The sequence below is a fragment of the Mastacembelus armatus genome, chromosome 13 (assembly GCF_900324485.2).
Source record: "Mastacembelus armatus chromosome 13, fMasArm1.2, whole genome shotgun sequence".
Lineage (NCBI taxonomy): Eukaryota > Metazoa > Chordata > Actinopteri > Synbranchiformes > Mastacembelidae > Mastacembelus > Mastacembelus armatus.
The window spans coordinates 24,265,559-24,292,971 of NC_046645.1; the positions used below are offsets into that span (position 1 = coordinate 24,265,559).

Sequence of the window (27,413 nt, forward strand, 5' to 3'; positions counted from 1 at the left end):
AAAAGGAAATGAAAGTACGACATGCAGCCTCAGAATAATTGGTCCGGTCAGGTTTCATTTATTACACAAAGAGTAGTTGTGAGTTGTTTTTGTGACACACGCTAACGGACGAGAAGATTAGTGTTACCATTCAGACTTTTGTTCTGTGATGGTAAATGAAACATTTTTAGTTTGGGGGGGGAAAAAACCTGCAACTTGAAGGTGATACCTGTGGGAAAGTGTCAGTGCTGATTTTGGACTTTTTCCCAATATTGTGTGCACTAAAGAATTGATCAGTAGTGAAAACAACCAGGTGTGATGATTGGGAGTTAAGTGGCAGCTTTAAAGTACAGAGCTGACTTCCTGTGACTCGTTGGTTCTGGGAGACGTTGTCATTATTTTGTCCACCGTCTCTGTTATATCTCCATGTGGAAGTGTGGCCTCTCCTCCTTCCCTGTCTCTCTCCGGTCCAGCGGGCCTGCTGAGACGGCAGCCATGATGGCGTTGAGGCGTGTCAGTGACAGGGACCGCTGCCTAAGCCTGGGGGCGGGGCCTGGATCGTCAGGGGAGGCGTCTGGGAGGTGACTGTATCGCTGGCCGTCTTCGTCGTACTGGTACAGGCGGATGACGCGGCTGCGGCGGACTGGTCGGGGCGGAGAGGGCGGTGCTTCATTTTCCATCGTGTCCTGATTTTCTGTCTCATCGTCATCGGTTTCTGTGGAGTCGCTGCAAACGTCTTCCTCCCTGTTCTTTTCTCGATCATCTTCCTCTTTCTCCTTGTCACCTCTTTTCTCCTCTTCATCACTTCCTCTCCTCTCCTCCTCACCTGCCTCCTCTCCATTCTGTCTCCTCTCCTGCTTTTCATCCATGCTCCCTCTTCCACCTTTCTCATCACTGTCCAATTGACTCCCTCCATCTCCTCCTAATAGATAAAATATTTTCTGCTCCTCTGCCTCCCTGTCACACTCTTTATTCTTTTGCTCCAGACTTGTTCCTGGCACCTCCTCCTCTGTTCTTCTCTCCTCCTCTGCTGTGCAGCCACATCCCTCCAGATACGCTGTGGGTCCCTGCTGCTCTTGTTTGTGTCTGAAGCTTCTCTGAGGTTTTGCAGGGGGAGATAAACGACTCACAGAGACGTCATCCTGCGCTCGTCCTATCTCGAAGGCCTGGTTGTCGTACATGGGCAACGTGGTTGTCATGGTAACGTCAGGCCGATGGTCTTGTGTGTCGATTTGGCACCGTTGTTGCCGTGGTGACCGCAGCCTCATGGTGACAACCTGTAAACACCTGAGAGGAAGTTGTGTGTTCATTATTTAAACCTGCGTGCTGTATTTTATATGGTTGTCTGTAAAAGCTTTGGCAGCTCTGGGGGCAAAGTCCATATTTTGTTTGTTGTCAAAGTCAAAAGAAGAAGCTCCAACCTCTGCAGCAAATGAACATAATAAATGAACCTCTTCTTTATCTGTTACTTTTTTTCATCTATAAGTTGTCTCATTGGATAAAAGCACCCAGATAAAAATCAAGAGGATCAATACACCAACAAATATGAATCTTTGCAGAAAGCACCAACACCTTAGACCATAATTCACACATTTGCATTTGGTTTACATGTACTTTCCTCTTGTTACAAGCATCCATTTGTTTTAGCAGAATATGTTGTGAGCATTTGGTTCCCAGTGAGAATGAAATTGAGTGGCCCTGAACTCACCTGAGAACATGAGTCCTTGTCAGAGCTCCAGTGCTGAAACCCACCACAAACGAGAGCAGCACCGATCCTGCCACAGCTCCTGCAAACAACCCATCTGAAACACCTTCCTGCTTCACCTCCTCAGGCCCTGCACCCCTACTGAGCCTGAGCCCAGCACAGCTGCTGCTCTGCTCATACCCTCTGTGGTCCTGCTTCTTTTGACTGGTATGATGAATGTGGAGCTCGTACGGCCAGAGCGTAGCTCCCTGTGTGTGCTGCAGGAGGCAGTAGTACAGGCCGCTGTGCAGAACACTGCTGTTAGGGACCACCAGGCTCCTGTCATGGTCCAGGAAGACTGGGTCCAGTTTGTGGTGGAATCCAGGGGTCTGGAGCTCTCCGAACGGGGTGTGCCAGTACTGGACCACACCTGCAGGAGAGGAGGAGCAGAGCTGCAGGTATAGTGAGGTATGCTGAGGGTGTGACAGCTCTGTGATTTTCTGTCAGACCAAACAAAGAATGAATGCATCATATAACAAGTACGTGTGTTCACAGAGCCTGATGTATCAATGTTCATCACACACTATTTCATCCACATACGTTGTCCTGCTGCCCCAAACAAGCATTTACAACTAAATATGGATTAATCCGCCACTAAAAAAAGTCCCCAGGATAGTCTCCTGTTTTAGCAGCATCCAATAAAAATTGCAGCGTGCAGCCGTTTTAGGAAAATCCTTTTAGCCTAAAAAAGAAAAAATATGTGTGAGCTGATTTGCTGATCAAACAGTTTGGAGCTCAAAATGTCTTTCTGAACAATCATTGGAATGAATGGCAGCTTTCCCAGGATTCTTTGTAACTGAGTAATTGAGTGGAGACATAAAATAGTCTAACTGAACAGCTCAGGTGGGAAGGCAGGGAGATCTCTGTTTATATTGATCCTCTTTGCTGACCTGCGTTCTTTCCATCTCCACAGTTTAACATCAGTTCTGCCTCTGGTTGACCTTTGACCCTGCAGGTGGGTGCAACAGTCAGAGTGCCGCGACTCTGTGGATTCACTGAGCCGACCAGAAGAGCAGTGAAGGTTAACCACTTGGTTAACATTTCAGACCTGCAGAGAAAATAAGAGTCAGATGTGTTTTTATGGTTCCAGTGCAGGAAAAGACAAATGGCTTCGCTGCAGGGCTCTTGTGTTTAAAACTGAACTATTTCACTCAGTTTTTCAAAGTACATTTTAAAACCTGCTGTAAACAGCACAGAGACAAAATCGGAAACTAGTTGGTGAAGAACCTGGAACATCTGGCAGCTGAAGAGCCAGAGGTTTTCCTCACTGGAACCCAAACCATGATGAGGACAGCTCAGTGATAAATCTTTACAAACACATAATCCATAACAACTTTATAAAGCACGATGTACGAAGGACTTCCAGCTGTAATAGGACCTGACTGATCCAGACAGATCTGTAACTGCTGGATGGGCCTCGATATGTTACATAAAAATATATGTCCCATATTTCAAACCTTCTTCCATTGCATCTGTTTGCAGTCGAGTGTCTCTGAGCGACACTTACCAGCTCGTGTGACTTCTCCCAAATGCAGCTGTGTTGTTCTTGTCATGTGTTGCTGTCACAGTCTCCTCTGGCAGAGTGTAAAGTGCAGTTTTCTCACATGACATTGAGGATGTCTTCTCCTCTGATGCTGTTAAAGATTAATGGCATCACAGAGACGCTGCTGTTGCTTGATAAAGCTGCCTGATTTCTGCACAGTAGCAAAGTTAACGCCTGGGCAGTAAAGGCTGGGAGGGGGGAAGGGCGAGAGGGAGGGCTCCAATGTTAGAACACCTTTAGGTGGTGAAATGATGTATTTGTGTGGTCTAGTGGCGTCTCATGGAACTACAATAACACCAGCTGCATTTCAGTCCAGGTAACAGTTATGCTTTTCTTTGAATGGCAGAATCTACATTAACTGGAAGCATCAAGCTGCTGTGCTGAACATCTTCCACTTTCCTATGAACACAAACATCTTTAGGATTAAGTGTCATGTAAGACTGATTCCATCTTTATTTACATCTATGCCAAGTATAAACATAGTGGAGGGCAGCTGCCTCAATCCCACTCCCTACCAAATTGATCATATTGTTGACAGCGCTGTAACCTCACTGTGTGAAACACTTGATACTGTGGCCCCTTGAAAAAGAAGTTAGTGAATCAGAGAAGACTAGCCCCATGGTATAATTTACATATTCGTACCTTAAAGCAGGCATCACGAAGGCTGGAAAGGAAGTGGCGTTCCACAAATTTAGAGGAATTTTATCTAGTCTGGAAAAACAGTCTATTAACATATAAAAAAGCTCCGTAAAGCCAGAACTGCATACTATTCATCACTAACAGAGGAAAATAAGAACAATCCCAGGTTTCTTTTCAGCACTGTAGCCAGGCTGACAAAAAGTCACAGCTCTGTTGAGCCCAGTGTTCCCTTAGCTCTCAGCAGTGATGAATTTATGAGTTTCTTTACAAATAAAATCACAACTATTAGAGATAAAATTCAGCAGATGCTTCCTATACCTGCAATAAATGAATCTTCTACTACAGTAGCTCTTGAATCATCTGTAGGACCTCAGTTATGTTTAGACTGCTTCTCTCCCATAGATCTCTCTGAATTTATATGGGTAGTTGCTTCATCTAAATCATCAACGTGTCTCTTAGACCCCATCCCGACTAGACTGCTTAAAAACACCCTGCCATTAATGAAGTCATCTTTATTGGACTTGGTAAATTTATCTCGAGTATCAGGCTACGTACCACAGGCCTTTAAGACTGCAGTAATCAAACCCTTACTCAAAAAACCTAGTCTTGATCCAGGAGTCTTGGCTAATTATAGACCAATATCCAACCTGCCATTTATTTCTAAAATCCTAGAAAAAGCTGTTGCTAAGCAGCTATCAGACCACTTACACAGGAATGAACTATTTGAAGATTTTCAATCAGGATTTAGAGCACATCATAGTACAGAAACAGCACTGTTAAAAGTCACCAACGATCTTCTCTTAGCCTCAGATAATGGACTTGTTTCTATACTTGTCCTCCTAGACCTTAGTGCTGCATTCGACACCATTGACCACAACATCTTATTACAGAGACTGGAGCATGTGACTGGTATCAGAGGAACAGCGTTAAAGTGGTTCCAATCCTATTTATCAGACAGATTCCAGTTTGTTCATGTCCATGATGAACCTTCCACACGAACAAAAGTTAGTTATGGAGTTCCACAAGGCTCCGTGCTAGGACCGATTCTGTTCACCCTGTACATTCTTCCTTTAGGCTATGTCATTAGGAAGCACTCTATTAATTACCACTGCTATGCAGATGACACTCAGTTATATCTATCTATTAAACCTGTTAACACAAACCAGTTAACCAGACTTCAAGCCTGTCTAACTGACATAAAGCCCTGGATGACCAGTAACTTTCTACTTTTAAACTCAGAGAAAACAGAAGTCATTATATTTGGGCCAAAAAATCTCAGAAATAACTTTTCTCAAATTATAGCTACTCTAGATGGCATAGCCCTGGCCTCCAGCACTACTGTAAAAAACCTTGGAGTTATTTTTGACCAGGACATGTCCTTTAACTCACACATAAAACAAATTTCTAGAACTGCATTCTTTCACCTGCGCAACATTTCCAAAATTAGGAACATCCTGTCTCAAAATGATGCAGAAAACTAGTCCATGCATTTGTTGCCTCAAGGCTAGATTACTGTAACTCATTACTATCTGGATGTCCCAGTATCTCCATAAAAAGCCTCCAGTTAATCCAGAATGCTGCAGCCAGAGTCCTGACAGGAACTAGCAAGAGAGATCATATTTCTCCTATATTGGCTTCTCTTCATTGGCTCCCTGTAAAATATAGAATAGAATTTAAAATCCTTCTTCTCACATACAAATCCCTTCATGATAAAGCTCCTTCATACCTTCAGACCTCATAGTACCATATTATCCCAATAGACCACTTCGCTCTCAGAGTGCAGGCCTACTTGTGGTTCCCAGAGTTTCCAAAAACAGACTGGGAGGCAGAGCCTTTAGCTATCAAGCTCCTCTCCTATGGAACCAGCTCCCAGCCTGGGTTCAGGAGGCAGACACTCTCTGTACTTTTAAGGCTAGACTTAAAACCTTCCTCTTTGACAAAGCGCCCCCCCCCCCCTTCCCCTCCACTCCCCTCTCTTCCTCTCCTCCCCTCTCACATGTATATTCCACCACTGAATGTCACTAACCTTGTGCTCTCTCTCTCCCCTAGTTTGTGCTCTCTCTCTCTCTCTCTCTCTGTTCTCTCTGTACCTTCTGCAGGTGTCCCTGGTCCTGGAGCTGTTTATCGCTGATGTGCAGTTACTGGTCCCACCAACCTGCAGTGTCTATTTGTTGTTTATTGTTGCTGTTCTTTTCTCTCTGCTCTATCCACTCACCCCAACCGGTCGAGGCAGATGGCCGCCCAAACTGAGCCCGGTTCTGCTGGAGGTTTTTTCTTCCGTTAAAGGGAGTTTTTCCTCTCCACTGTCACCAAGTGCCGCTCATAAGGGAATTGTTGGGTTTTTAGTTTTAGTTTTTGTAAAGTGCCTTGAGATGATTTGTACTGTGATTTGGCGCTATACAAATAAAATTGAATTGAATTGAATTGAATTGAATTGAATTGAATTGAATTAAGACTGGATCTGTATTTGGGATTTACTGAGTTCCATTTAAAGTCCCCTGAGATGATTTTATTGTGATTTAGTGCTGTACAAATAAAATGATCAGACTGAATTTAGACCACTCAGTGGTTTTATGGATTATTTGTTTATTTATATGATAAACACCTTAGAGGTTCATTTATTGTGATGTCATCAAAATCATCTAAATCAAAACATGATTTGCTTTAAAGTCTTGTCTGTATTTAACTAATGCAGTACTCATGCAGTTTTCATGTCTGGGTTTTTCTTGAGTATCTCTAAGCATTGGTATACAATACTTCTACTGGAAATACGGCAAAAATATAGACATATAATAGCATATATAGCAAAATATCCATTCATCCATCCATACCTGTTTATTCCCATTCAGGGTCACAGGGATCTGCTGGAGCCTATCCCAGCTCTCTTTGAGTGAAAGGCAGGGGTACACCCTGGACAGGTCACCAGTCCATCACTGGAGTATGAATATTAATGTGTCAGTAATATACACATGTTTCACAGATTTTGTTACCAGAGAGAAAAATGCAGCTCATTCATGTTATTTCTTCAGCGACCAGCAGAGGTCAGCAGCGTTTAATTAAAGACTTTGGTGAAACTCAAACTTCAAAAAACCTCTTCCAGCTCTCAGACGTATATAAGTATGTTTTTTTGTCTCCACATTAAACCTTTCTGTCTTTTCTACATTTTATTTCTTGCTTTAAACAGGGATATCACAATAAATATTTTGCATTGTTTTCTCACACACTGAGGCCAGTGTCCCACTTTATAATCAAATGACATTTCCATAAAAAAAAAGATGACAGATGAGGTTTTTGTCAGTGTCATTTATTATCTGATTATCAGTCTAACATTAACGAGCACCTTTAGGCTTATTTATATATATATATATATATAAAACCCAGACATGAAAACTGCATGAGTACTGCATGTATAAGGGCCCCTTGAACTCTCGGGGGGTTTCATAGTCGGTGATTGCAGTTTGTCCGAGCTGCACCTGAAGGCGTCATATAATTTGGACTCCTCCTGCCTCGATTCGTGTCTCACCGGGACTGTCCACAAACCACTGAAGTCCAGAAAGCAGTGAAGTAACTGAAAAGCTGCAGACATCACCGACCTGCCAGCACATTGAGGGGGAAACATCAAAAACGTCCCGGGAGACGAAAACGGAGTTAAATCCAACACATTTCCAGGTAAAGTCTAATTGACGCTGGTTGGTCGTTATTTGGTTAATTCAGGGTAGAGTCTGACTGACAGTCGGAGCTACAGCTGGTTTCTAGTCAGAAAACAGGAGTTTAATTAAGTTTGTTCACATCAGCTTTGGTGAAGTCACCGACAAGCGGCAGGAAACGTTAACGTGAAATACAATGAAACGTCGTTTATTAACCGGATACCGTTTAATCGGTTTCTCCGAACAAAAAGAAAAATGAGGAAAAATAAAACTGAACTTTCAGGTTGACCCGCGTAAACAAACACGTCCGACAGCAGCCTTCAAAATAAAACATGCTGCCGTCAATAACTTAAATAATCCTGCGATGAAATGAGTTTACCGGTTAATTAACAAAAGCTTAATTTACCCGTTGATATTTTTTAATCATTAGTTTAAAATAGTGAAAGCAGCCTCCTATGGATTGATGGATGGTTATTGATGAGTTAATGTGTGTGATGAAGTTAATTTTCAGCAGAAAATAGACAGCATCAACACAACGATGCAGAACAGCTGCACAGACACACAAGTCGACATCAGAGAGACACAAGAGACACCAGTGGACCTGAGAGACAAGTGGACGTCGAAGACACACGAATCAATGGCATAGAGACACAATCTGACTGCAGAGATAAAAAGTGGTCCCATCTTTGCAGCCAGTTAATGTGTGTGATGTAGTAAATTTTTGTCTTAGAGTTTAAAGAGGCTTTTGAAAAGAGACAGCATCAACACAACAATGCAAAACAGCTGCAGACACACAAGTCAACATTGAAGAGACACAAGTGGACCTCGAAGACACACAAATCGATGGCATAGAGACACAATCTGACTGCAGAGACAAAAGGTAGTTTTTGCAGCCATTTTGTGTCTGTGTCATAATGGTAATTATGGTAATTTCCCAAAGATGATTCAAATCTTTTATTTGACTAACAGTCTAAAACCCCCAAATATCAGGTACGACCAAGAAAATCAGCATAGAGAAGCTTTAACTGACAAATGTCAAGTCAAGAAGTTCTTACTGCCATTTCAACCATATATAGCTGTTGCAGTACACAGTGAAATGAGACGTTTCTCCAGGACCATGGTGCTCCATATAACAGAGCGACATAAGACAACAGAAGACTAAACTTAAGACAATTTAACAAGGTCTACAAACCACATAAGTGCATGTGTGCAAACTTCTGCAAACAGTGCAAGACAAACAACAATGCCGATAAGAAACAGTGCAATACACGAGACAAGACAGTACTCTACGTAGTACACACAGTGGCACTGTGAACTGTACATGTGATGTGCAAGAAAACCCCTCTGGATCAGAATAATACTGATCATTATATGTAATGGACTTATACTTATGTTTGGTATTTTGCTCAAATGACTAAAATGCTGCTTCCATTTCCAGTCTTGACAGATGTGGCACTTTTATTTTGAAATCAAATTTTCCTAATTTCCTTTGTGACTTTTGACTAACTCCTGGGGACTTTACGCTGCTGAAAAACACTTGAAGCTTCTGCAAAAGTTAATTTTAGCAAAGTGAGGCCAGTAGAGTTGTTTGGAAAAGCTGCATTTGAGTGCAGCACGTTTATGTCAATCATAATTAAAAATGGCAAAATATGTCAAAATGCTATTTCAACGTGTGCAGCGGGCTGTTGATCAGTTCTCATACATCGGGTTTGGCTTGTTTGTTGGTGCCCACATGAAACCACGCCCCTGTTTGGCTGGTATTCCTCCATTCTTACATGGTTGGTGCTTGTAAAGCTTCAACTTGAGCAGCTGTTTTCATGTCAAAAACCCAGAAAACTCTGAGAATGAAAGAAAACTGAGCCTTGTGGGGCGTTTAAAGACTGAGGAGAACAGTTATCACACATGCTGAGTTTACTGCAGTGGCCGACTTCAGTGGCTTCCTGTAGGCACAGTTTCTCCTCATGCCTGTTTACCTCATTAACCACAGCATGCACTTTAGGGCACCATGTGAGTGAGGTTCAGAGCTGCAACCATCATTTGACTGATTGATGAAGATTCACCAGCAGCTTTTTAAATTATTTTTCCAAGCAAAACATTTTAAACGTTAGCTGGTTAAAACTTCATATACGTCATTGTTTGCTGCTTAGCTTTTACTTTGACACATAATCATTTTCTGTTTCATTTTCTGATTAATGACTAATTGTTGCTCTGGATAAAAAATGATAAACACACATTAAACTTGACATTTCTCAGTAATGTAAAAATGAGCTCAGGCTCCAAAAGTGGATTAAAGTCACATAACATTCTCTGTGGAGCGGGAACCAAGTGGTGTATTGATAGATCATACAGTAGATCACTGCTTATGTTAAAAATAATCATACATTTCTGAAAGGCCGATCTTTGATAAGACAGAAAAACACATTGTCCCCGTCCTGCCATCTCAGCGTGAGTCATCTCCCAGCCATGCTGGTTTTCTGTGGCAGAAGAATCTTTTCTCGTGTCTGCTCAGCAGAGTCTCTGAGGGTTTGGGGTTAGGGCTTTTATTTCCTGACCATGCAGCTTGACTGTCACGTCATTGCATCAACACTTTCTGCCTCACATGGTGTTCTCTCTGTTCACGAGAGTAAATCAAAGTATCTGCTGGAACAAACCAGGCAGATAACGTGCTGGAGAGTCTTTGGAAGGAACCGGTGTTGTCTGTTCTGTTCAGCCTCCTCTCTGGGCTCAGTCCCTTTAAGTGAGTCTGATGTAATCACTGACTGGCCTGATATGATGAACAGAACCTCAGGACTAAGTTTGGACAATGTGTGGAGGAGCTTCAGGTTAGTTTGGTAGTTTTGCAGTTTTCACACATGGAGTACACCGCTGACTCCATCAGGCTGCTAAGATGAATGGCCCATCATCGGTCTGAGCACAGAGGTGCCTTTCTGAAATTGGCCCTGTTCGGACCTGGGCTGGAAACATGTTTTATTTTCATTTCTAACATGTTCCAATATGTTCAGAGTCACCACTACTGTTACTTAGGTTGTATCATGTTTATCTGCTGATCAACAGTGATCGCAGCACAGAGTAGTAAAAAACATGCAATTCAAACAGGTGGAGCTGTCTTGTCTTGAGATGTGTGTTCTGCAGGAGGACACCTGTCAGCTGAGCTGTCAAAGCTCTGAGAAGAAAGAGGTAATGTTCCCTGGTTACACTGCAGATAGAAGGAAACATGTTCTGTTTTGTCTCTGGGCAAAACTGTCTCCCAACACAGCCCTAACCTTCAACAGGACTAACCTTAATGTTACATTAACTCCAGTGTGAGATGTCCTCGCTGTGATGCTTTCTAAAATAACTAAAGACGCACATACACACGCTTGCTCTCTTTTTCTGGCAGACAGGAAGCTGCTGTTAGATCTCCAGTCATCTGATCAGGAAGTTAATGCTGCTGGATGCACACACACACACACACGCACACGCGCACACACGCACGCACACACAGAGGCCTGCAGATTTCGTCATGTGTTTGCTTTGCTGATGATCCGTAGTCAAACATGTTTGAGTTTCTGTGTGTCATGCCGTCACATGGCAGGCGGGAGAGTTGTGTACTGTGTGTGTGTGTGTGTGTGTGTGTGTGTGTGTGTGTGTGTGCATATTTTAGGAGGGTTAACAAGTGTTGTTAAGGGTGGCTTCAGGTGAGTCATGTCCACTGTGTCCTCTGGACTGGTTTGAATGAGCCTCCATAAGCTTGTTTGAAAACAAAATAATAAGCTGCGTTTTAGACTCAGCTGGCAGATGTAAACATTTAATAATAATTTGTCTGCATACTATTGTTTTTGCAGCTTTGAAACTTGACATTGGGTTTTTGTTCCACTGAAGCTCTTGAGTATGGTTGGTTTTACAGAACAATAGAAGAAAATGTGTCGTAAATGCCACACACCACCATTAATCATGCAGAATAACAGCATGTTCACCAAGATTAGCGACTTCGAACTCTGTATTCTGAAAATAGGTGTGTTTTCAAAGTCAGCTGATGGTTTTGCAGTAGAGTATAAATGGTGACACGTCATTAAAAACAGTTTCTGTCTGTTTTAGTGGGATGGTGGTTCCGTACGAGGGCCAGTCTTTCTCTGCACTGAAGAGGCAGTGCCAGCAGAATGGGCTTCTGTTTGAAGACCCTGTGTTCCCTGCGGCCAACCAGTCTTTGTTCTACCAGACCAACCGTATCGGCCAAGTTATCTGGAAAAGGCCAAAGGTGAGAACAGTCATTTAATCAGAATCACGATTTCCATGTTTCAGCCAAGAAGCAAGAACATTTTTAGTTCTCCATGTTGTCTGTTATACAGGATGATATGAACATTGTTCTTTAGCACATGGCTGATGGTTACAATCCAAACTATGGTTGCTTAACATAAAAAACAACACTAGCAATAAGTAATATATAAGCTAACGGGTAATAGCTGCTGATATTAACATCAGGCGCAGCTGCTGTATCACTGCACCACTCGTAGTTTAGGGAACTGAGCAGCTGGTTCACAGTGGAGATTGAAAGAAACAAGAAACAGGCAGGAGACAGTAGGTGGAGAAGGGGGTGGTGCTCAAAGACAAAGGAGAGTGTGCATGTTGTAGAGAGAAGTTACATGGACTGAATCAGGAGAGGAATCTGGAATTTACCCCACGGTCTGTGTGTGTATGTGTGCGTGTCTATCCGTGTGTGTGTGTCTGTGTGTATGTGTGCGTGTCTGTCTGTGTGTATGTGTCTGTGTGTATGTGTGCGTGTCTGTGTGTATGTGTGCGTGTCTGTCTGTGTGTGTGTATGTGTGCACACGTGTACGTCATTAAACAAATAGGCTGCAGAAACACATGTTGAGATGTTTAGTAGTTAAGTGATTGAATTAATATTTTCTCGGCAATTGTTACATCATATCATATGAATTTTGTCAAAATATATTATAAAGTATGTCTAAAAACTGTTCTCATCTAAAGTTTCATAAAAATGAATAAAGATAATTATTTTGTAGGAAGAAAAACACCCAAAAACAAAACGCACAGATAAAATCAAGTCAATCTAAATGTAGTAATTTCCTAAATATTTGTGTCTTATTCTCCATATGGAGCTTTCAGCTGCTCATTCCACACCTAGTTTGTCATTTGCAAGGGAAATGTAGATGTGCTGATTTGTTGTCCTTCACCAACTCAAAGCTTTACAACACACCTGAGCCCTAAAAGTTTTGGATTTAATTTTCTTACTGTCCAAATCCAGCTCTTCTGGAGCAGCTCAGCTCCATTTAACATTCCAGCCACAAAACTCAATAACAGGATCATGCTTTGTAACGCAGGCTCAGAGGCTCTTTTCTACACATGTCAAGGCCAAAGGAAGAGATACCCTAAATATTTGGTGCTGGCAGTGTAGAGTCATGTAATATGAGAGGGTGAGCAGTATATGAAGGATGTACAGTAAGCTTTTGTTCGAGGGCCTGACCTCAGTTTCTGTAAGAGTCCCCTTTAATACTCGATACTGCCAAGTTTCCTCTGGCACCTTCCTTCTTGTCCTGGAGCTGCCTATTGATTTCTATGCAACACAATGAGAACGGGGTGTTTAGTGTGGGCAATAAACTTAAAAAGTGCCTAACTCACCGTTACTGAGCTCTCAGTGTTTTACTGCTACAGTGGTGTACAGTTTGCAGCTTCACAGGAAGCATTGATTCACTTTGTCCTGGCCTCATAAACAGTCATGTTGTAACTCCCATGGTTGCATTAATCCCAAACATTTTATGGCTGTTGAATCTTCCATCGTGTTAGGAAGTGATGCCAGTGATATATCACTGTTTTAGTTTGGTGGATAACTGGTTTGTTCGAACTTGACTCAGTCACCGGCAGCACTTCACTGTTTATTTTATAAAACATGCATAACACCATAAAACCTCACTGTCGGCTCCCTGCTTCACGTTCACATACTGGTACCTGGGAGTACATCGAATATATAAGGTGCTAAAATACTTTTTTATTTAGCCTATAGGAAAATCATGCATATTGATTTAAATAATGCCATTTGCAGGTCATTATGTAAACAAATGTGATTGGCAATAATCAGATTTGAATTGCAGAAAGTGGATGATGAAATTGCTGAATGAATAAAGCTTTAAAAATTAAAACAGTTTCCCAGTCCCCCTCCAGGACCCAGTGTATATACAGGGTAAACCAACAGTCAGCTGCAGCCTGAACTAAATGTATATAATATGCTTTTACTGTTAATTATTGATGAGCTGCGTGGCTAAATAATTTAACAATAAACTTAAAGCACTTCAATTGATCAATAGTATTGATTTATCTGGGGAGTGGAGAGGAAACATTAGCATTGTTTCACCTTAACCTTCTCTGAGGTACCTGGTGAAACCTCCGTCTACCTACCGGATCACAAACCTGTACTGATTAGCCTTCTGTTTCAACAGCACTGATCGATTATTTATTCTAATAGGTCAAAGCTTGGTCCACTTCATCCTTGGTGTGTGGTGTGGTCTGCAGATTTAGATTTACAAATAGATTTTACATTTACATCAGAGGCTTTAGCATTAGCTTCTAGATTTCTGCCAATACTTTTCAGGCTATTCATGATCTTGGTGTTTGAGAGTTTTAAATGCTCTGCAAAGTAAATCTGCTGATAAGTTGTTTTATAACAAACCAACGTTCTTGAGCAGAATTTTACTTAAGAATGATCTATTATTGGATAGTTGAGGCCCTGTGATGTACCCCTGCCTTTCACCCACAGAGAGCTGGGATAGGCTCCAGCAGATCCCTGTGACCCTAAATAGGAATAATGATGAGTGAATTAATTTAGTTTTCTTAGAAAAATTGTGAAATGTCATCACAATTTTTTTTTTGCTCTTTCCATTTTATGTATTTATTTTTTTTTATCATTAATTATAAATCCAGGTGTGATTTTTGTCCACACATGTCACATAACTAATCCGACTGTGGGCCAAATTCAGGCCAATCCTAATTACCATCTAGAATAATCTATATTTCTTTGCTGGACTGTAGCATTTCACTGCTGCTCAGGAAAATCAGGTGAAAATGGTTTGACTGGCTGGAGTTCTGACAACACTCAGCTAGAGGTCTCCTGTTTGAATCAGGTTAGGGTTATTAACTCACCTTCACTGGTTAAATGACAGTGTCAGTGTTTGTCATTAGCATCAGCTGCTAAGTTGTTAAGTTAGGTCTGTCTGTGAGTTAATAAGTCAAAATTAATTAGAGTTGTCTGTCAGCAGGCAAAGATCTTTTGTGAGTGAAGAGCCTCCACTCTGTAACGCGAGTATACACGGAGTCACATGTAAACATGTAAACATCCAGTCAAATGAGTTCAGTTATTTAAGCTTATAAACAGGTTGACCAGATCTTTTGTGATATTGAAAGATTAAGATATTTCTCATGGTAGAAAGTTGTCTTGTGATATCACTACATAACGAGATGTAGTTTTGGTATTAAATTTGATGTAATTTGGTACAAAACCTGTTAAACTGAACTTGTAGAGACCCTGAATTAGCATAGAAGATGCTGATTGTTCTGTCTATGATAATTCATACTCAGAAAGTAGAACTGAAGTGACATTCATTACAAGATGATTTGTCAAAACATTTCAAAATGCACCTGTATAATTTGGCATTTTGTGACTTTCTACACGTTTTGTCGCTGAAGATTTCTAAAAGATAGTGTTAAAATATCGTGGCTGACTGCTTAACTAAAATGTTGACAGTGGTGGGAAGTGATGGGAGTCGAGGCTGAGTGTCACAGTGTCGCAGAAAGATTAGGACCTGGGGATTAGGGGAGGAGGTTGATGTGTGAAGCATATTGCTTCACACATAGCTGTGGCCACGTCATTGTGTAATACAGTGAATACACAAAAACAAAGGGAGGATGGTGGTTAACAATATTTTCATAGACTGTAATATGATATTTCCACTTCGCATCAGCCCTCATTCATTTAGATTTTTAATGTCTCAGTGTTATTGTGTTTGTGTGTTTAAAGAAGAAAAGAGCCACCAAGGCTGGACCTGCCCTGGGTGTGTATATGTGCCTTTTCTTGTGGTTGTATTAGGACGACTGTGTGTATGTGCACATACACTATATGCACTTTACATAGAGGCTTCCAGTTTGGGGAATGTACATGTGAGATTCAAAAACACATTTTGTGAAAACAAAACCTAATATTTCATCTTAACCCGTCACTGGGCTCCTGCTTCTTCATCATCATCATCATCATCACACACTCTACATTGCACGGTGCATAGTTAGTGGTCATGCTGGGTGTGTTGTGTGCTGCTGGTTTATCCCAGTCCTGTTATTTGGCTGCTGCTCTGTCTGTTTGCCATGAGAGGCAAACTAACTGTGGTCTGTTTTGCCTTCTGATATGAATTCTACTAAGTCAGAGGCTGTTTTTGCCTATTAAGCATATTTACTTACTGATGGTGAACGGCCTGCTCTGGTTAACGCCCAGCTTCACCTTAATCCACACCTGGAAGCTCGACATGACCAAACCCTTCTACTTTTATTGGTCCCTGGCCAGATGCTACAATAGAAAAACAGTAGTAAAAGACTACTGGTCTCACTAATGGTAAAAGACTGGTAATCTTTTAAGAGTTGGTCTCTAAGAAAATTCAATTGTAAAAACTCAATGTAATTAAAGTGACATTCTGTGATTAAAGTGATTATTATGTATGTTGTCATCTGGAAAAGTTCATCTGATCTTAATCTGAGTTCTTTAGCACATGTGAAGTTAAATTTAGAGGTTGTCACAGTCTTGTAGAGTTCACTGAGAAGAGCAGCAAAGACTAACACTGATTCCAATCATCTTCATCTTTCTAGGAGTTATGCAGCGACCCCCATCTGTTTGTGGACGGCATTAGCGCCCACGACCTGCACCAAGGGCAGCTGGGAAACTGCTGGTTTGTCGCCGCCTGCTCCAGTCTGGCCTCCAGAGAGTCACTATGGCAGAAGGTGAGAAAGAGGCTGTATCCATGTTTCTGTTGGCTTCTTTTGTACTGTTTGGTTTTGCTTTCTTATCTTTATCAGAGCAAATAGTAGTTTTCTCAGAATCTGCACATGTTGTGCAATATTTGCAATGCAAGACCAGATTATGGAAACGGAAATGGCAAAGGAAATCAGATGGTTTTTTTAGGCACAGATGGGTTGTAACTTGATGTACATATAAGCCGTGTGTGTGTGTGTGTGTGTGTGTGTGTGTGTGTGTGTGTTATATGATAAATGGCATCTTCTTCCAACGTGCTGTACTACAGTTTGACTCTCACTGAGGACAGGGAGCACTGAGGACACTGAGGTCAGTCAGTGTGTAGTTCAGGGACACTCCAACAGGAGGAACTACTGTGGTTCAGCCAGTAGAGCAGGTCACATGCACACACAGCTGGTGTGTGCGTCTATGTGCATTGATGGGTGTGGAAAAGTATGCATACAAGTACAGCCCTGTCAGATTTGTGTGGCTGTGTTGTGTGTATTTACTTTAGATCAGTGTGTACTGTGACACTTCTTGTAATTCAAGCGACCTCCTTCAGACTACTGCTGAAGGAGGTCTGTTCTCTCTCTCTCTCTCTCACACACACACACACACACACACACACACACACACACTCCATTGTCAACAAAAGTGCTTTTTTCATTGGTTGAATTAGGTTTAAGGCCTCTGCAAACACAATGGGGTGTTCACTTTAACTACCATGCCAACTGTTCGTGCCATTAGGAACTGCAATTCTTCAATAGTGATGCATGTTAGAGCTTATAATTCATCAGCCCGGCTCACTAACACATTATCAGTGAATAAAATTATTGTACGTATTTTATACAAACTAAAGCTTTATGCACTCGGATCTGTCAGAACCTCATCTGGAGGCTGCAGAACCCAGGACATATCATTTTTCACTCAAAAGGTGGCAGCACTAACCTGATTAACAGCTCTGTTACTCAGAGAGCACTCGGCTCCATTGGTCTCTGTCTGCTCTTTGGAGCCCAGACCGTCTGATGCAGGACTGGCTTTTTGTTTGGGCTTGTTGCCATGCTGCAGAATGAATTTATCAGATGCCTCTGATATATGTCTATTATATCATATCTATATTTCTAAACTTAATAAATTGCTCTCGTGAAATCAAATTAACTCTTAAAGGCTACTTATTTTTAAGTTACTAAACAATAGCCTGAGACATTTCTTATCCACCATGGTTGTATGGCACTAGGACAGCATCAAAACTTGTTTTATCTCAAGTACATTGGGCTGTTATTAAAGGATTAAAAGAAATGACAGGATTTATTTTTTTAATCATTATTTTTGGAAAAAATTGTGAATACTGAACAGGTTCCACAATGGCTTCACAGTGCCTGAATAAAACTGAAGGTCTTTCTCACCTCAAGGCTGTTTAGTCACTTGGATCTATTGTCTTTGTGTGTGTGTGTGTGCGTGTGTGTGCGTGTGCACGTGCACGCACTGGAGCATTGTGTGTTGCCTTTGTGTCTTTTCCACTCTTGGTTGCCTCCTTCCCCCTCGGCTGGTCTCAGAGGTCTTCTGCAATTCTCAGTTTCCATTTGCTGAACTAAAACCTGTTTCAGGTGTCATTTTCTCAGTGGAGCAACCAGTTGCCTTGACGCTCATCAATGGTCCGAGAACAAACACTGGCTCTTATTGAGCTTCTAGTAAACCGATAAACTGCACAGACAACAGTTAGCACAGCACTTTGTTATGAACACTGGGCTAAAGGACGAAATGATTTGAGTGTTTCTGTTATTTTCTACAAGTCTCCTACAGAGACTAAAACCAAAATGAACTCCATATGCTCTTGGTAATGTGTGTGAATGCAGAACCTGGTGCAGCTTATTGGTTCTTGCTGCAGGCCACCATTGTTAAAAATGCAGCAGTAGGCCACAGCACTGCACTCTGTTTCTCATTTAGTCCAATCTGTGCCAGACCACTTCCCTCAGCTCACTTTTTCTCATGGTCCATAATATTCAGGACATCACCGTGGCCCTTCATGCTGGTGATTCTGTAGAGTGACTGTCGTGGACGAGACGCAGTAGAAACGTCCTATGGAGATAATGATCTGATTGAATGTGCAGATTAATGAGACATAACTGGCTTTTTTTAGCCTGTTTAAAAACTTGATTCCTCTCCTTGTTTCCTACCTTCCTAGACTCCTCATCCTCCCTCATATGTACAGTAACACAGTAATGTTCAGTACCAGTGAGAACACACAGACAGTTTTCAGTCAATATTTAATAGATGTCACTGCATTGATCTCTGTTCTGTGTCAGGGTGACAGTCATGCAATGGGAATATTTGATATTCTCTCTTCTGCTACTTGTTTTGCAACTAACTGTTGCTCCTGTGAGCAATGAAGTAATGAGACACTAAATGCATCAACAGCAAAGATGGTAAGAGCTATTTCCTACACACAGTGACCGAGGATACAGCTGATCACTAAAGGCTTTATTTACAGGAGCAATCTTGTGACTGTTAGATTTGTATTCAAAAGTCAATGACTTCATTAGTAGAGGAGTTATAAAAAATCATCAATTTTAGCTAAGGAAGTTATTTTATGAATCCTCACATTTGAATATGAATTTTAAATATCTGTATGTAACAGCAGGAAACGTGCAAATACAAAAGAATTGGTTCTCTAATAAATTTAAAGGTATTTCTCATCCTGTTTTGTGAAAAATATTTTATTTAAAACTTGTTTTAAATAAAATGCTTCTAAAGTTTCGATGTTAACTTTGGGCTTTGTGCTAAAATAGTAGAATGAACTGTATTAAACTTCATTTAAGAGGTTTAAACATTTATTAACATTATTTAACATTTTAATTAAAAGCATTTTGTGCACAAAGGTTTGTACTAGACAGTTTAAAATAAGGTCTTTCACTGATTGCTTCAAATGGTTTGTAAGGCTTTTCTGCTCTAGTTTGGAGTTTTTAAAGGTCAAAGCTGAACAAAGTATTGCAGTGCTTTTCCAGTATCTATCGGCGAAAAGTAAAATGTTATTTCTCTGGTGTGAACTCGACCGAGCAGCTGAGGTTTGCCGCCTCTGCTCCGTCCTTGAAAGCAAGCAGGAAGTACATGACCTTCCTGACCTTCGCCAGCTCAGCGATTCTTTCTCCGAACTCCTGCATGTCTGCCTCCAACCATTTCAGCGGTGAATCCTCCGGGTCGCCGGTGTTACGCCAAAACGTTCCGATCGGTTCCAGCAGCTGACGGGTCATCAGATTGGTGAGGTCAGGGGTCCAGTGCTGGGAAATGCCGGTGATGGTGACGCGACCGTAGCCGGAGAGAGAGAAGTTCCAGCGGGAGAAGTTCAGCTCCTGGATGCCAAAGTCCAGCCGATACACGGCCTCATGGGGAAGAAGCAGGCGTTCACCATCCTGACGCTTCTGCCCTGACCGCTGCAAAGACGACACACGAAGACGCATCATCTGCAGTGGAAATAAAAACACAGAGGAAGGCAGAAGAAATGGATGTGAGAAGAGCTGGAGCTTTTTCATTGACAAGTTTTGAATATTTTGGACAAATAAAAAAAAGTTCAGTCATTTTTGCTGGAGAACATTGACTTCACTGATGGCATCTGAGGACCAGTCTGCACATATTGTGATATTATGACACTAATGTTCATTTAAAAACTCACAATATGAATCTAGATGTCGGGTCACACGTAGCAGGGCCTGCAGGCCACGGTTTGGACAGCCCTAATGATGAAGGAACTATCAAAACGTGCAGAATAATGTGTAAACCACCGTGCACGTCGTCTTTGATCAGGCACTACAGCCACTGTGGCCGTCGGTCGGTTCCGTCACCCCGACTGATCCCTGACAGACAGAAATCTGTGCCTGTGTACACCAGGGACATTTCAGAAACCATCACAAAGATGTTATCAGTGTTGTTTTGTTCCTGCAGCCGGGGAGGGAAATATTCAAATAAACCACTGAGATGTTGTGAAGAGCATTTCTTTTTAACAGGTCGACATTGAAAAGTTAGTCAAAAAATGAAGTGTATTTTTAGTAATACAGTAGATTTCAGATATGGTTGGTTGTGAGCTGTACTCAGCATAAAAAGATTCATGTCTGTCTGAACACATTAAAACTAGAATTTCAGTTTTATGTTGGACATATTTAACTGATGTTATTGTGAGGTCCCTGTTGTGAAGCTGCAGGTGAGTAAAGTAGAACCTTACCTCTGTCAGCGCAGTGTCTTCTTTAAACACCAGTACAATAGAGTTGGAAGGAGCCTCGGTCGTGTCCATGTCTGACTCTGAGGTTGTAATCCTGGTTTAGAGCGAGGGAAGGGCCGGCCTGTCTGGGTGAATGCTGTGGTAGCTGGAGCTGTGCTGGAGCTTGTGATTCCTCTGTCTCTCTCTCTTCTAATTGGCTTGTTTGGTTTCTCTGTGTCTATCTCACCTCCTCTTTCCAACTATTTCCATCACAGTGTGGCAGCATCTCACTTTTACGCCCCCTCACCCCCAGGGTAACTTTGTTAGGACACATTTATTGGCATGGCACATTGAATGAGGCAGATCTGGGGGATCAATGTGATAACAGTATTTTTGGGTTTTCAGCCCTGCTACACTCGTTTCCGTTGTTCAAAAGCTAATGTGATATTTCTGCACCAAACTGCAAACACATATCGTACACCTCGGCTCTTGATGTGTAGAGAATATTTAATATGAGCATTTGCACAATTCAACTTGCAATATGATGGACCAGGTTTGAATTGTCCAAATATTAAATAAACACTCTCAGCCTTTTTTTTGTTTTTTTTTTTATAGGCAGGTAGGTGATGTGTGAAGGTGCTAGGCAACTGGAGGTGTTGGTGACGTACACCAGGGAACTCTGGGAGTTTCCTGAGGGCTTCTGGGAGCTCAACTGGTCTCAGCTCAATGGATCAGTTATTTATTTATATCATTAATTTCACTGAGGATTGTCACAGTGTGTGTGTGTTTACGTCACTGTTAATGTGTTGTCAGTAGGGATCCTAGGGCACAGGATGTGAGTGGATGTATTCCCTTGTTTAAAAAGTGTAAATCCTCAGTAGCTCATGTTAATTATAGATGCTGAAGGTTAATTAAGGCAAAACAAGTGAAAAGGTTACAATTTTCAACTTTTTACCAACTAACAAATGGACGGCCCTGTACATTGCGTGTCCTCTCTTTAGTGTGCAACAGCTGTATTTATGCTTACAGAGTTTTAACTAGTGGCCAGGGTTAGATGATTTATCCATTTACATGTGTTTACTTGTTGATTTAGTTGTTTGTACAAGCAATCCAGTAGCAGTAAAAGGGGAAATAAACCCACAAAGGTCCAAGTCCTTGTGCTTCCTCACTGTCCCACAGCACAAATCAGTGTAGATGTCTCACTTTACAGCTGATGACGGACATGTTGTTCTCTCTGTGTAACCAGGTGATTCCGGACTGGAAGGACCAGGAGTGGGATACAGAAAAACCAGAGTCTTACGCCGGGATCTTCCACTTTCGGTTTTGGCGTTTTGGTGAGTGGGTGGATGTGGTGATCGATGACCGGCTGCCCACGGTGCACGGAGAGCTGGTGTATTGCCACTCCAATGACAAAAATGAATTCTGGAGCGCGCTGGTGGAGAAGGCCTATGCCAAGTAAGTATTTCCATCATCCGTGCCCCCGTGTTTGTTTGGGTCATTTACACTCTAGCTGTCAGGTTCATTTATTTAGTGTGAGCTGTGTCTTGCTGATGCCAAATCCAGCAGCAAATAATTTGTCATTGTAGTTGTGGACCCACTGTACATGACACCAAACGCCAGGCAGGGAGGAGCTGAGCTGGTAGTAATGGATCACAGCTGAGGTGTTTTAGGTGTTTAGTGGACGTTAAATGTGATGTGTGTTCAGACACCACACTTAGGAACAGCAGCGGCTGGTTTTAGTTCATACCTGTTTTTACAGGGAGTCATGTGAAGCTGTTACAGCAGGTGACAGGCGTACCCGCAGTTTCAGCATCATTTCACACCACGAGGGTCGAGATACAGCAGAGAATAAAATCCATGAATACAGCTTTTATATGAAAGTGTTGATGTTTGTGTGTGATTGTCAGGATGTGCGGATGCTATGAGGCGCTGGATGGAGGCAACACGGCCGACGCTCTTGTGGATTTCACTGGGGGCGTGTCGGAGCCAATGGACATAGTGGAGAGTGGGTTCAAAGAAAATGAAGAAAAACGCAATGATCTGTTTGAGAGGGTCCTGAAAGTCCACAACAGAGGAGGCCTGATCAGCTGCTCGATCCGGGTGAGGAGATGAGACACACACACACACACACAATAGATCTAAGTGACTAAACAGCCTTGAGGTGAGAAAGACTTTCAGTTTTATTCAGACACTGTGAAGCCATTGTGGAACCTGTTCGCTCTTCACAATTTTTTCCAAAAAATAATGATTAACAGCTGAATGATTGCATGAATAAATATAGGTTTTATGGACTAATTGAACCATTGCCATTCCAGGCAACCAGCGCAGCGGACATGGAGGCCAGACTGGCCTGCGGCCTGGTGAAGGGTCATGCCTATGCGGTGACGGATGTCCGCAGGGTGAGGCTGGGCCATGGCCTTTTGGCCTACTTAAAATCAGATAAACTCACCATGATCCGCCTGAGGAACCCCTGGGGAGAGAGAGAGTGGAACGGGCCCTGGAGTGACAGGTGAGGAAGGGAGGAGTGGAGTGAAAATCCTCAGGTTCTCCAGTGATGGTACCATTTGAAGGTCAGGCTGGACTCAGGCAGTGCAAGTCATGAACAGATGTTTTACTTAGGTAAAGGTACAACAGTGTAAAAATACTCCATTACATGTAAAAATCCTATGTCCTAAAATGTGCACTGTTCCACTGAGCACTGAGTTCTCACTGCAACATTTTCAGTAAAGCTTCTTTCTGAAGTTGTGAATTTGTTGAAAGAACAATGATCTGGAACATTTGTAGTCCCAGATCGTTGGATTAGCTGACTCTTTAATTCTGCCCAGTTTGGAACTACACTGAAGTCTGATGTTTTGTTTTCTCTGGATCTTTTGATGCATTTCACCCAGGTTTAAACTAGCGACCTAAAAAACCCTTTAAGTCACAGACTGTTTGCCTCAGGGAATTCACTGATGGACATTCTGGTGAGGTGATGTGTTTCTGCATGTTTGCAGCTCTGAAGAGTGGAAGAAAGTCAGTAAGAGTGAGAGGGAGAAGATTGGTGTCACTGTGCGGGATGATGGCGAGTTCTGGTGAGTTTTTGTGCAACGCTGCCCTCTGTTGGCAGATACATGTCTGCATGTGGCGCTTTATCTCTTCATCCCTGAAGCCAAAAGGTACCTACATCACAGTTCTCATGGATTCATGTTTCCCTTACTTGCATCTTGTCCTTGTCCTTTTATTTGTCCACAAATAAAAAATGTGATGATGATGATCAGTTAAAGGAATGGAAATCTACTCGCCAACCTGTAGAGCTACTTACTGATTCCTAATATATCATACTGAATTAAAGCTCATGAATTAAAACCTTTCTTTTTGATTTTCTTTTATTCTTTTTCTTGTCATAAATACCTCTTATCATACTGAAAAAAATATGGATAAACCTTTCTCTCCCTTCCTGCAGGATGACGTTTGATGACTTTATCGCCAACTTCACAGACCTCATCCTGTGTCGCCTCATCAACACATCCCTCCTGAGTGTACATAAAACCTGGGAGGAGGCTGTGATGCACGGCTCCTGGCACCGCCATGGTGACCCGCTTCTCAACCGAGCCGGGGGCTGCACCAACAATAAGCAAACCTTCCTGCAAAACCCACAGGTGTTATTTATTTACCTATTTTGTAGTTGTGATGACTCTGTTGTAGAAGAATAAACTCTAACAATATGTGTGTGTGTTGTGTTTGTCTGGGGTGTAGTACATGTTTGACGTGAAGAAGCCGGAGGACGAGGTGCTGATCTGTCTGCAGCAGAAAGACCGCAGAGTCAAACTGGGGGAAGGACGAGGAGAAAACCTGGCCATTGGCTTTGACATACACAGAGTCAGCTCACTGTCTGTGTCTGTGTCTGTGTCTGTGTCTGTGTCTGTGTCTGTGTCATTACAAACATCCTCCATCACATTGAGCCCATAATCAGAGGGAGTGAGAGCTGCTGCTGTGTCTCTGTGTGCAGGTGGAGTTGAACAGGATCTACCGTATGCATGTCCCCCAGCAGAAGGTTGGTGGGAGCGTCTACATCAACTCGAGGTCTGTGTTCCTGCGCATTGACCTGACAGAGGGGCGGTACGTCATCATACCCACAACCTTTGACCCAGGCCTGGAGGGAGACTTCCTGCTCCGCATTTTCACTGACATGGCTTCTGACTGCAAGTAGGGACATGCTGTTGTAGTTTGAGCTCTGTTGAAGTTTAAAGTCTTCAGATGACAAGAGAGCCACAGCCATTTGTAACAGCTAAAGAGACAAGAACCTAAACACCAGATCAAATACAACTGACCCTGTCTCCCTCTATCCCTGTGGCTCCTGCAGGGAGCTGACTGTCCACGAGCCTCCACAGACCTGCTGGTCCGGGCTGTGTGGTTATCCCTCCCTGGTCACCCAGGTTCACATCCTCAAGGCTCACGGTCTCGCAGGACAAGACGCTGATGGAGGTATTTTAGCTTTTTCCTTTTCGAGTTGTCAACAATGGCTGAGACATGTTGCAGTGTATTAACTGGACACCGTTATCACATCACTGACAATCACCAATGACATGATGTTATTTTATAGTGTTTTTCTACTGTGCCACTCTAAGTCATTATTATTTTCCAGCCCCATTTTAATTTTTGGATAATTATTTAAAACACTAGTGGTATTTGTTGCCAGTAGGTGGCAGTAGCAGCTTTGTAAGCTCAGAGACTGGAGTTCTTCCAGAGGAGTAACCTTATGTATAAACCAACACAAGCAGTTTGTTTAGAAACAAATGATCTTCTCTTTTTGAATCACACAAGAGCTAGATCAGCTGTCATGATGGTCCACAAGAGAATGAACACATTAATTTATTCACTGTGTGAATAAATATAAAAAACAATCCAAGTTAGTTTTATTTGTTTTAGGTCTTAGGTTTAATGTCTGAAATATCTATTGATTTTTTTTTTTTTTTTTTTTTCTTGCAGGAACATTAGATATAAGATTGACTGTCATTATAGCAAAAACTTTAACATCAATTTCATTTAGTTAATCTTTCCATCAGTTCAGATTATGAGACAACTGGTCTCTGGGGACAGACAAGCAAAGGGCCCAACACCTTCCTATACACACATTTAATCACTAAATCCCATACACACATTAAATCCAAGTAATATTATATGTGAACCATGTATTGGATACTGAACAGACCTGAACACAGCAGACACCCTGCAAATAGCATGTAAATGGTTTAATAGCTGACAGATATGGTGTGTGTGTGTGTGTGTGTGTGTGTGTGTGTGTCCAGTGTCGGACCCCTACGTCATCATTCGTTGTGAAGGAAAGGCGGTGCGCTCTCGGGTCCACAAAAAGACGTGCAGCCCGGCATTTGACACCAAGGGCCTGTTCTACAGGAAGAAAGCCAACCAGCCAGTCAGCATCGAGGTCTGTGTGTGTGAAAGTCGACCAAAACTGGGTGTGGATTTTGTTGTGACGTTGAAGCACTGAATTCCTGTCCCACTGTGTCTCTCAGATCTACAACTATAACATGCTGAAGGACTCCTTCCTGGGTCAGGTGATGCTGCCAGCTGAGCAAGGTGAGTTCCAGCAGACACTGCACCTGAGGGATAAGGGCAATCGTCGCGACAACGACCTACCTGGGACCATCACTGTTGCCGTAGTGACGAGCTCAGTGCTCACCAACATCTGACACCGAACAATGAAACCGTCCAGTCAAGGTTGATTTAGCAGTTGGACATTTTGCCAAACTACGGGTTTACCACAAAAACATCAAACGGCTTTGTTTGCTGGTGTTAATATTCAGCATGGGCAGAGGGTTTACACACATCCAGAGCCTGGTCTGAGATCTTAAGAGGAAATGATGCCAAATACAAATGTGAGAAAGCTGATTCTCTGTTTTAGCTTCATAAATGTGAGTTTACAAGTGATTTCCAGCACCTGGATGGGGCGTATCACACCTGATGTCTAGTTTACTTCTGCAGGTTGTTTACAGGTCTTTGGGTTACCTTTTCCTGTGACTGGGCCTTGTGTCTTTGATCAACTGCTCAGTGTGATTTTATTGTCTCTGCTTCCATTTCAGCTTAGCTAATCCTTTATTTCAGTCCAGTCTTTTTAAATCCCATTTATGTGAGTCTTTTTATATTGTCCTGTGTTTCTTGTGAACTGTATTTTGTCTCAGTGCTTTATATGTTGAAAGAAGCTTCATAAATAAAATTAATTTGCCAGTAACGTGACACTTTCTTTAAACACTGCCAGTTGATTGGTGAAAGTCCTGTGTGAGCTTCTGTAGACCTGCTGGAGCTGCAGTTCACCTCTGGCAGGGCCTCACAAACACACTGAGACCACCTGAAAAAACAGGTTTTGTTGCTTCCAGGTCTCTGCTGTTCTTCTGCTGTGGAAGCAAAGCAGACACATCAGGATTCTGTGATATAGAGGTTTTAGCATGAATTCTAAACTATGAATAATTTCTTCTGCTCCCCTGTGCACCATTCAGGAAACTGGGACTTAATTAAAACCAACAGGGACATGTCGTATGTTGTTATGGATGAATCCTGCAAATCAGCATGGTTTACATCCATGCATTACCATAACAGTCCTTACAGAGGCACCCTCCCCCACTTTTCCAACCCTCCCTGCACCTTCTGGCCTCTGACTGAACCCAACTGGTCCAGGCACTCAGCAG

General features: G+C 42.3%; 3 protein-coding genes across 3 annotated transcripts; 1 reads left to right on the forward strand and 2 right to left on the reverse strand.

Annotated features, from left to right (window-relative positions):
• Window positions 1–35: 35 nt before the first annotated feature.
• Window positions 36–3,419, reverse strand: LOC113122203 (uncharacterized). The gene is made up of 4 exons (XM_026293338.2): window positions 3,231–3,419; window positions 2,614–2,771; window positions 1,688–2,093; window positions 36–1,266 (listed from the first exon to the last, which is right to left on the reverse strand). Exons 1-4 carry the CDS (start codon window positions 3,332–3,334, stop codon window positions 396–398), a joined length of 1,539 nt encoding a protein of 512 aa, XP_026149123.1. The 5' UTR covers window positions 3,335–3,419; the 3' UTR covers window positions 36–395.
• Window positions 3,420–7,398: 3,979 nt separating this feature from the next.
• capn5a (calpain 5a) lies at window positions 7,399–26,955 on the forward strand. The gene is made up of 13 exons (XM_026299065.2): window positions 7,399–7,574; window positions 11,630–11,789; window positions 16,397–16,528; window positions 21,977–22,185; window positions 22,638–22,830; window positions 23,046–23,239; window positions 23,724–23,801; window positions 24,173–24,368; window positions 24,466–24,588; window positions 24,719–24,915; window positions 25,073–25,194; window positions 26,019–26,155; window positions 26,244–26,955. The coding sequence occupies exons 2-13, from the start codon at window positions 11,634–11,636 to the stop codon at window positions 26,418–26,420; spliced, it is 1,914 nt and encodes a 637-aa protein (XP_026154850.1). The 5' UTR covers window positions 7,399–7,574; window positions 11,630–11,633; the 3' UTR covers window positions 26,421–26,955.
• Window positions 19,568–20,877, reverse strand: ompa (olfactory marker protein a). Its single transcript, XM_026299066.2, has 2 exons — window positions 20,755–20,877; window positions 19,568–19,999 (listed from the first exon to the last, which is right to left on the reverse strand). The coding sequence occupies exons 1-2, from the start codon at window positions 20,821–20,823 to the stop codon at window positions 19,568–19,570; spliced, it is 501 nt and encodes a 166-aa protein (XP_026154851.1). The 5' UTR covers window positions 20,824–20,877.
• Window positions 26,956–27,413: the final 458 nt, after the last annotated feature.

Bases quoted from the DNA above. Each gene is read 5' to 3' on its own strand.
- LOC113122203 (XM_026293338.2), bottom strand. From the start codon at position 3,334: ATGTCATGTGAGAAAACTGCACTTTACACTCTGCCAGAGGAGACTGTG. The intron at 2,094-2,613 runs GTCAGCAAAGAG...CCTCTCCTGCAG, and splicing joins TGGAGATGGAAAGAACGCAG to GTGTGGTCCAGTACTGGCAC. The intron at 1,267-1,687 runs GTGAGTTCAGGG...ACTTCCTCTCAG, and splicing joins ACAAGGACTCATGTTCTCAG to GTGTTTACAGGTTGTCACCA.
- capn5a (XM_026299065.2), top strand. From the start codon at position 11,634: ATGGTGGTTCCGTACGAGGGCCAGTCTTTCTCTGCACTGAAGAGGCAG. The intron at 23,802-24,172 runs GTGAGTTTTTGT...CCCTTCCTGCAG, and splicing joins CGGGATGATGGCGAGTTCTG to GATGACGTTTGATGACTTTA. The intron at 25,195-26,018 runs GTATTTTAGCTT...GTGTGTGTCCAG, and splicing joins AGGACAAGACGCTGATGGAG to TGTCGGACCCCTACGTCATC.
- ompa (XM_026299066.2), bottom strand. From the start codon at position 20,823: ATGGACACGACCGAGGCTCCTTCCAACTCTATTGTACTGGTGTTTAAA. The intron at 20,000-20,754 runs GTAAGGTTCTAC...TTTCCACTGCAG, and splicing joins AAGACACTGCGCTGACAGAG to ATGATGCGTCTTCGTGTGTC.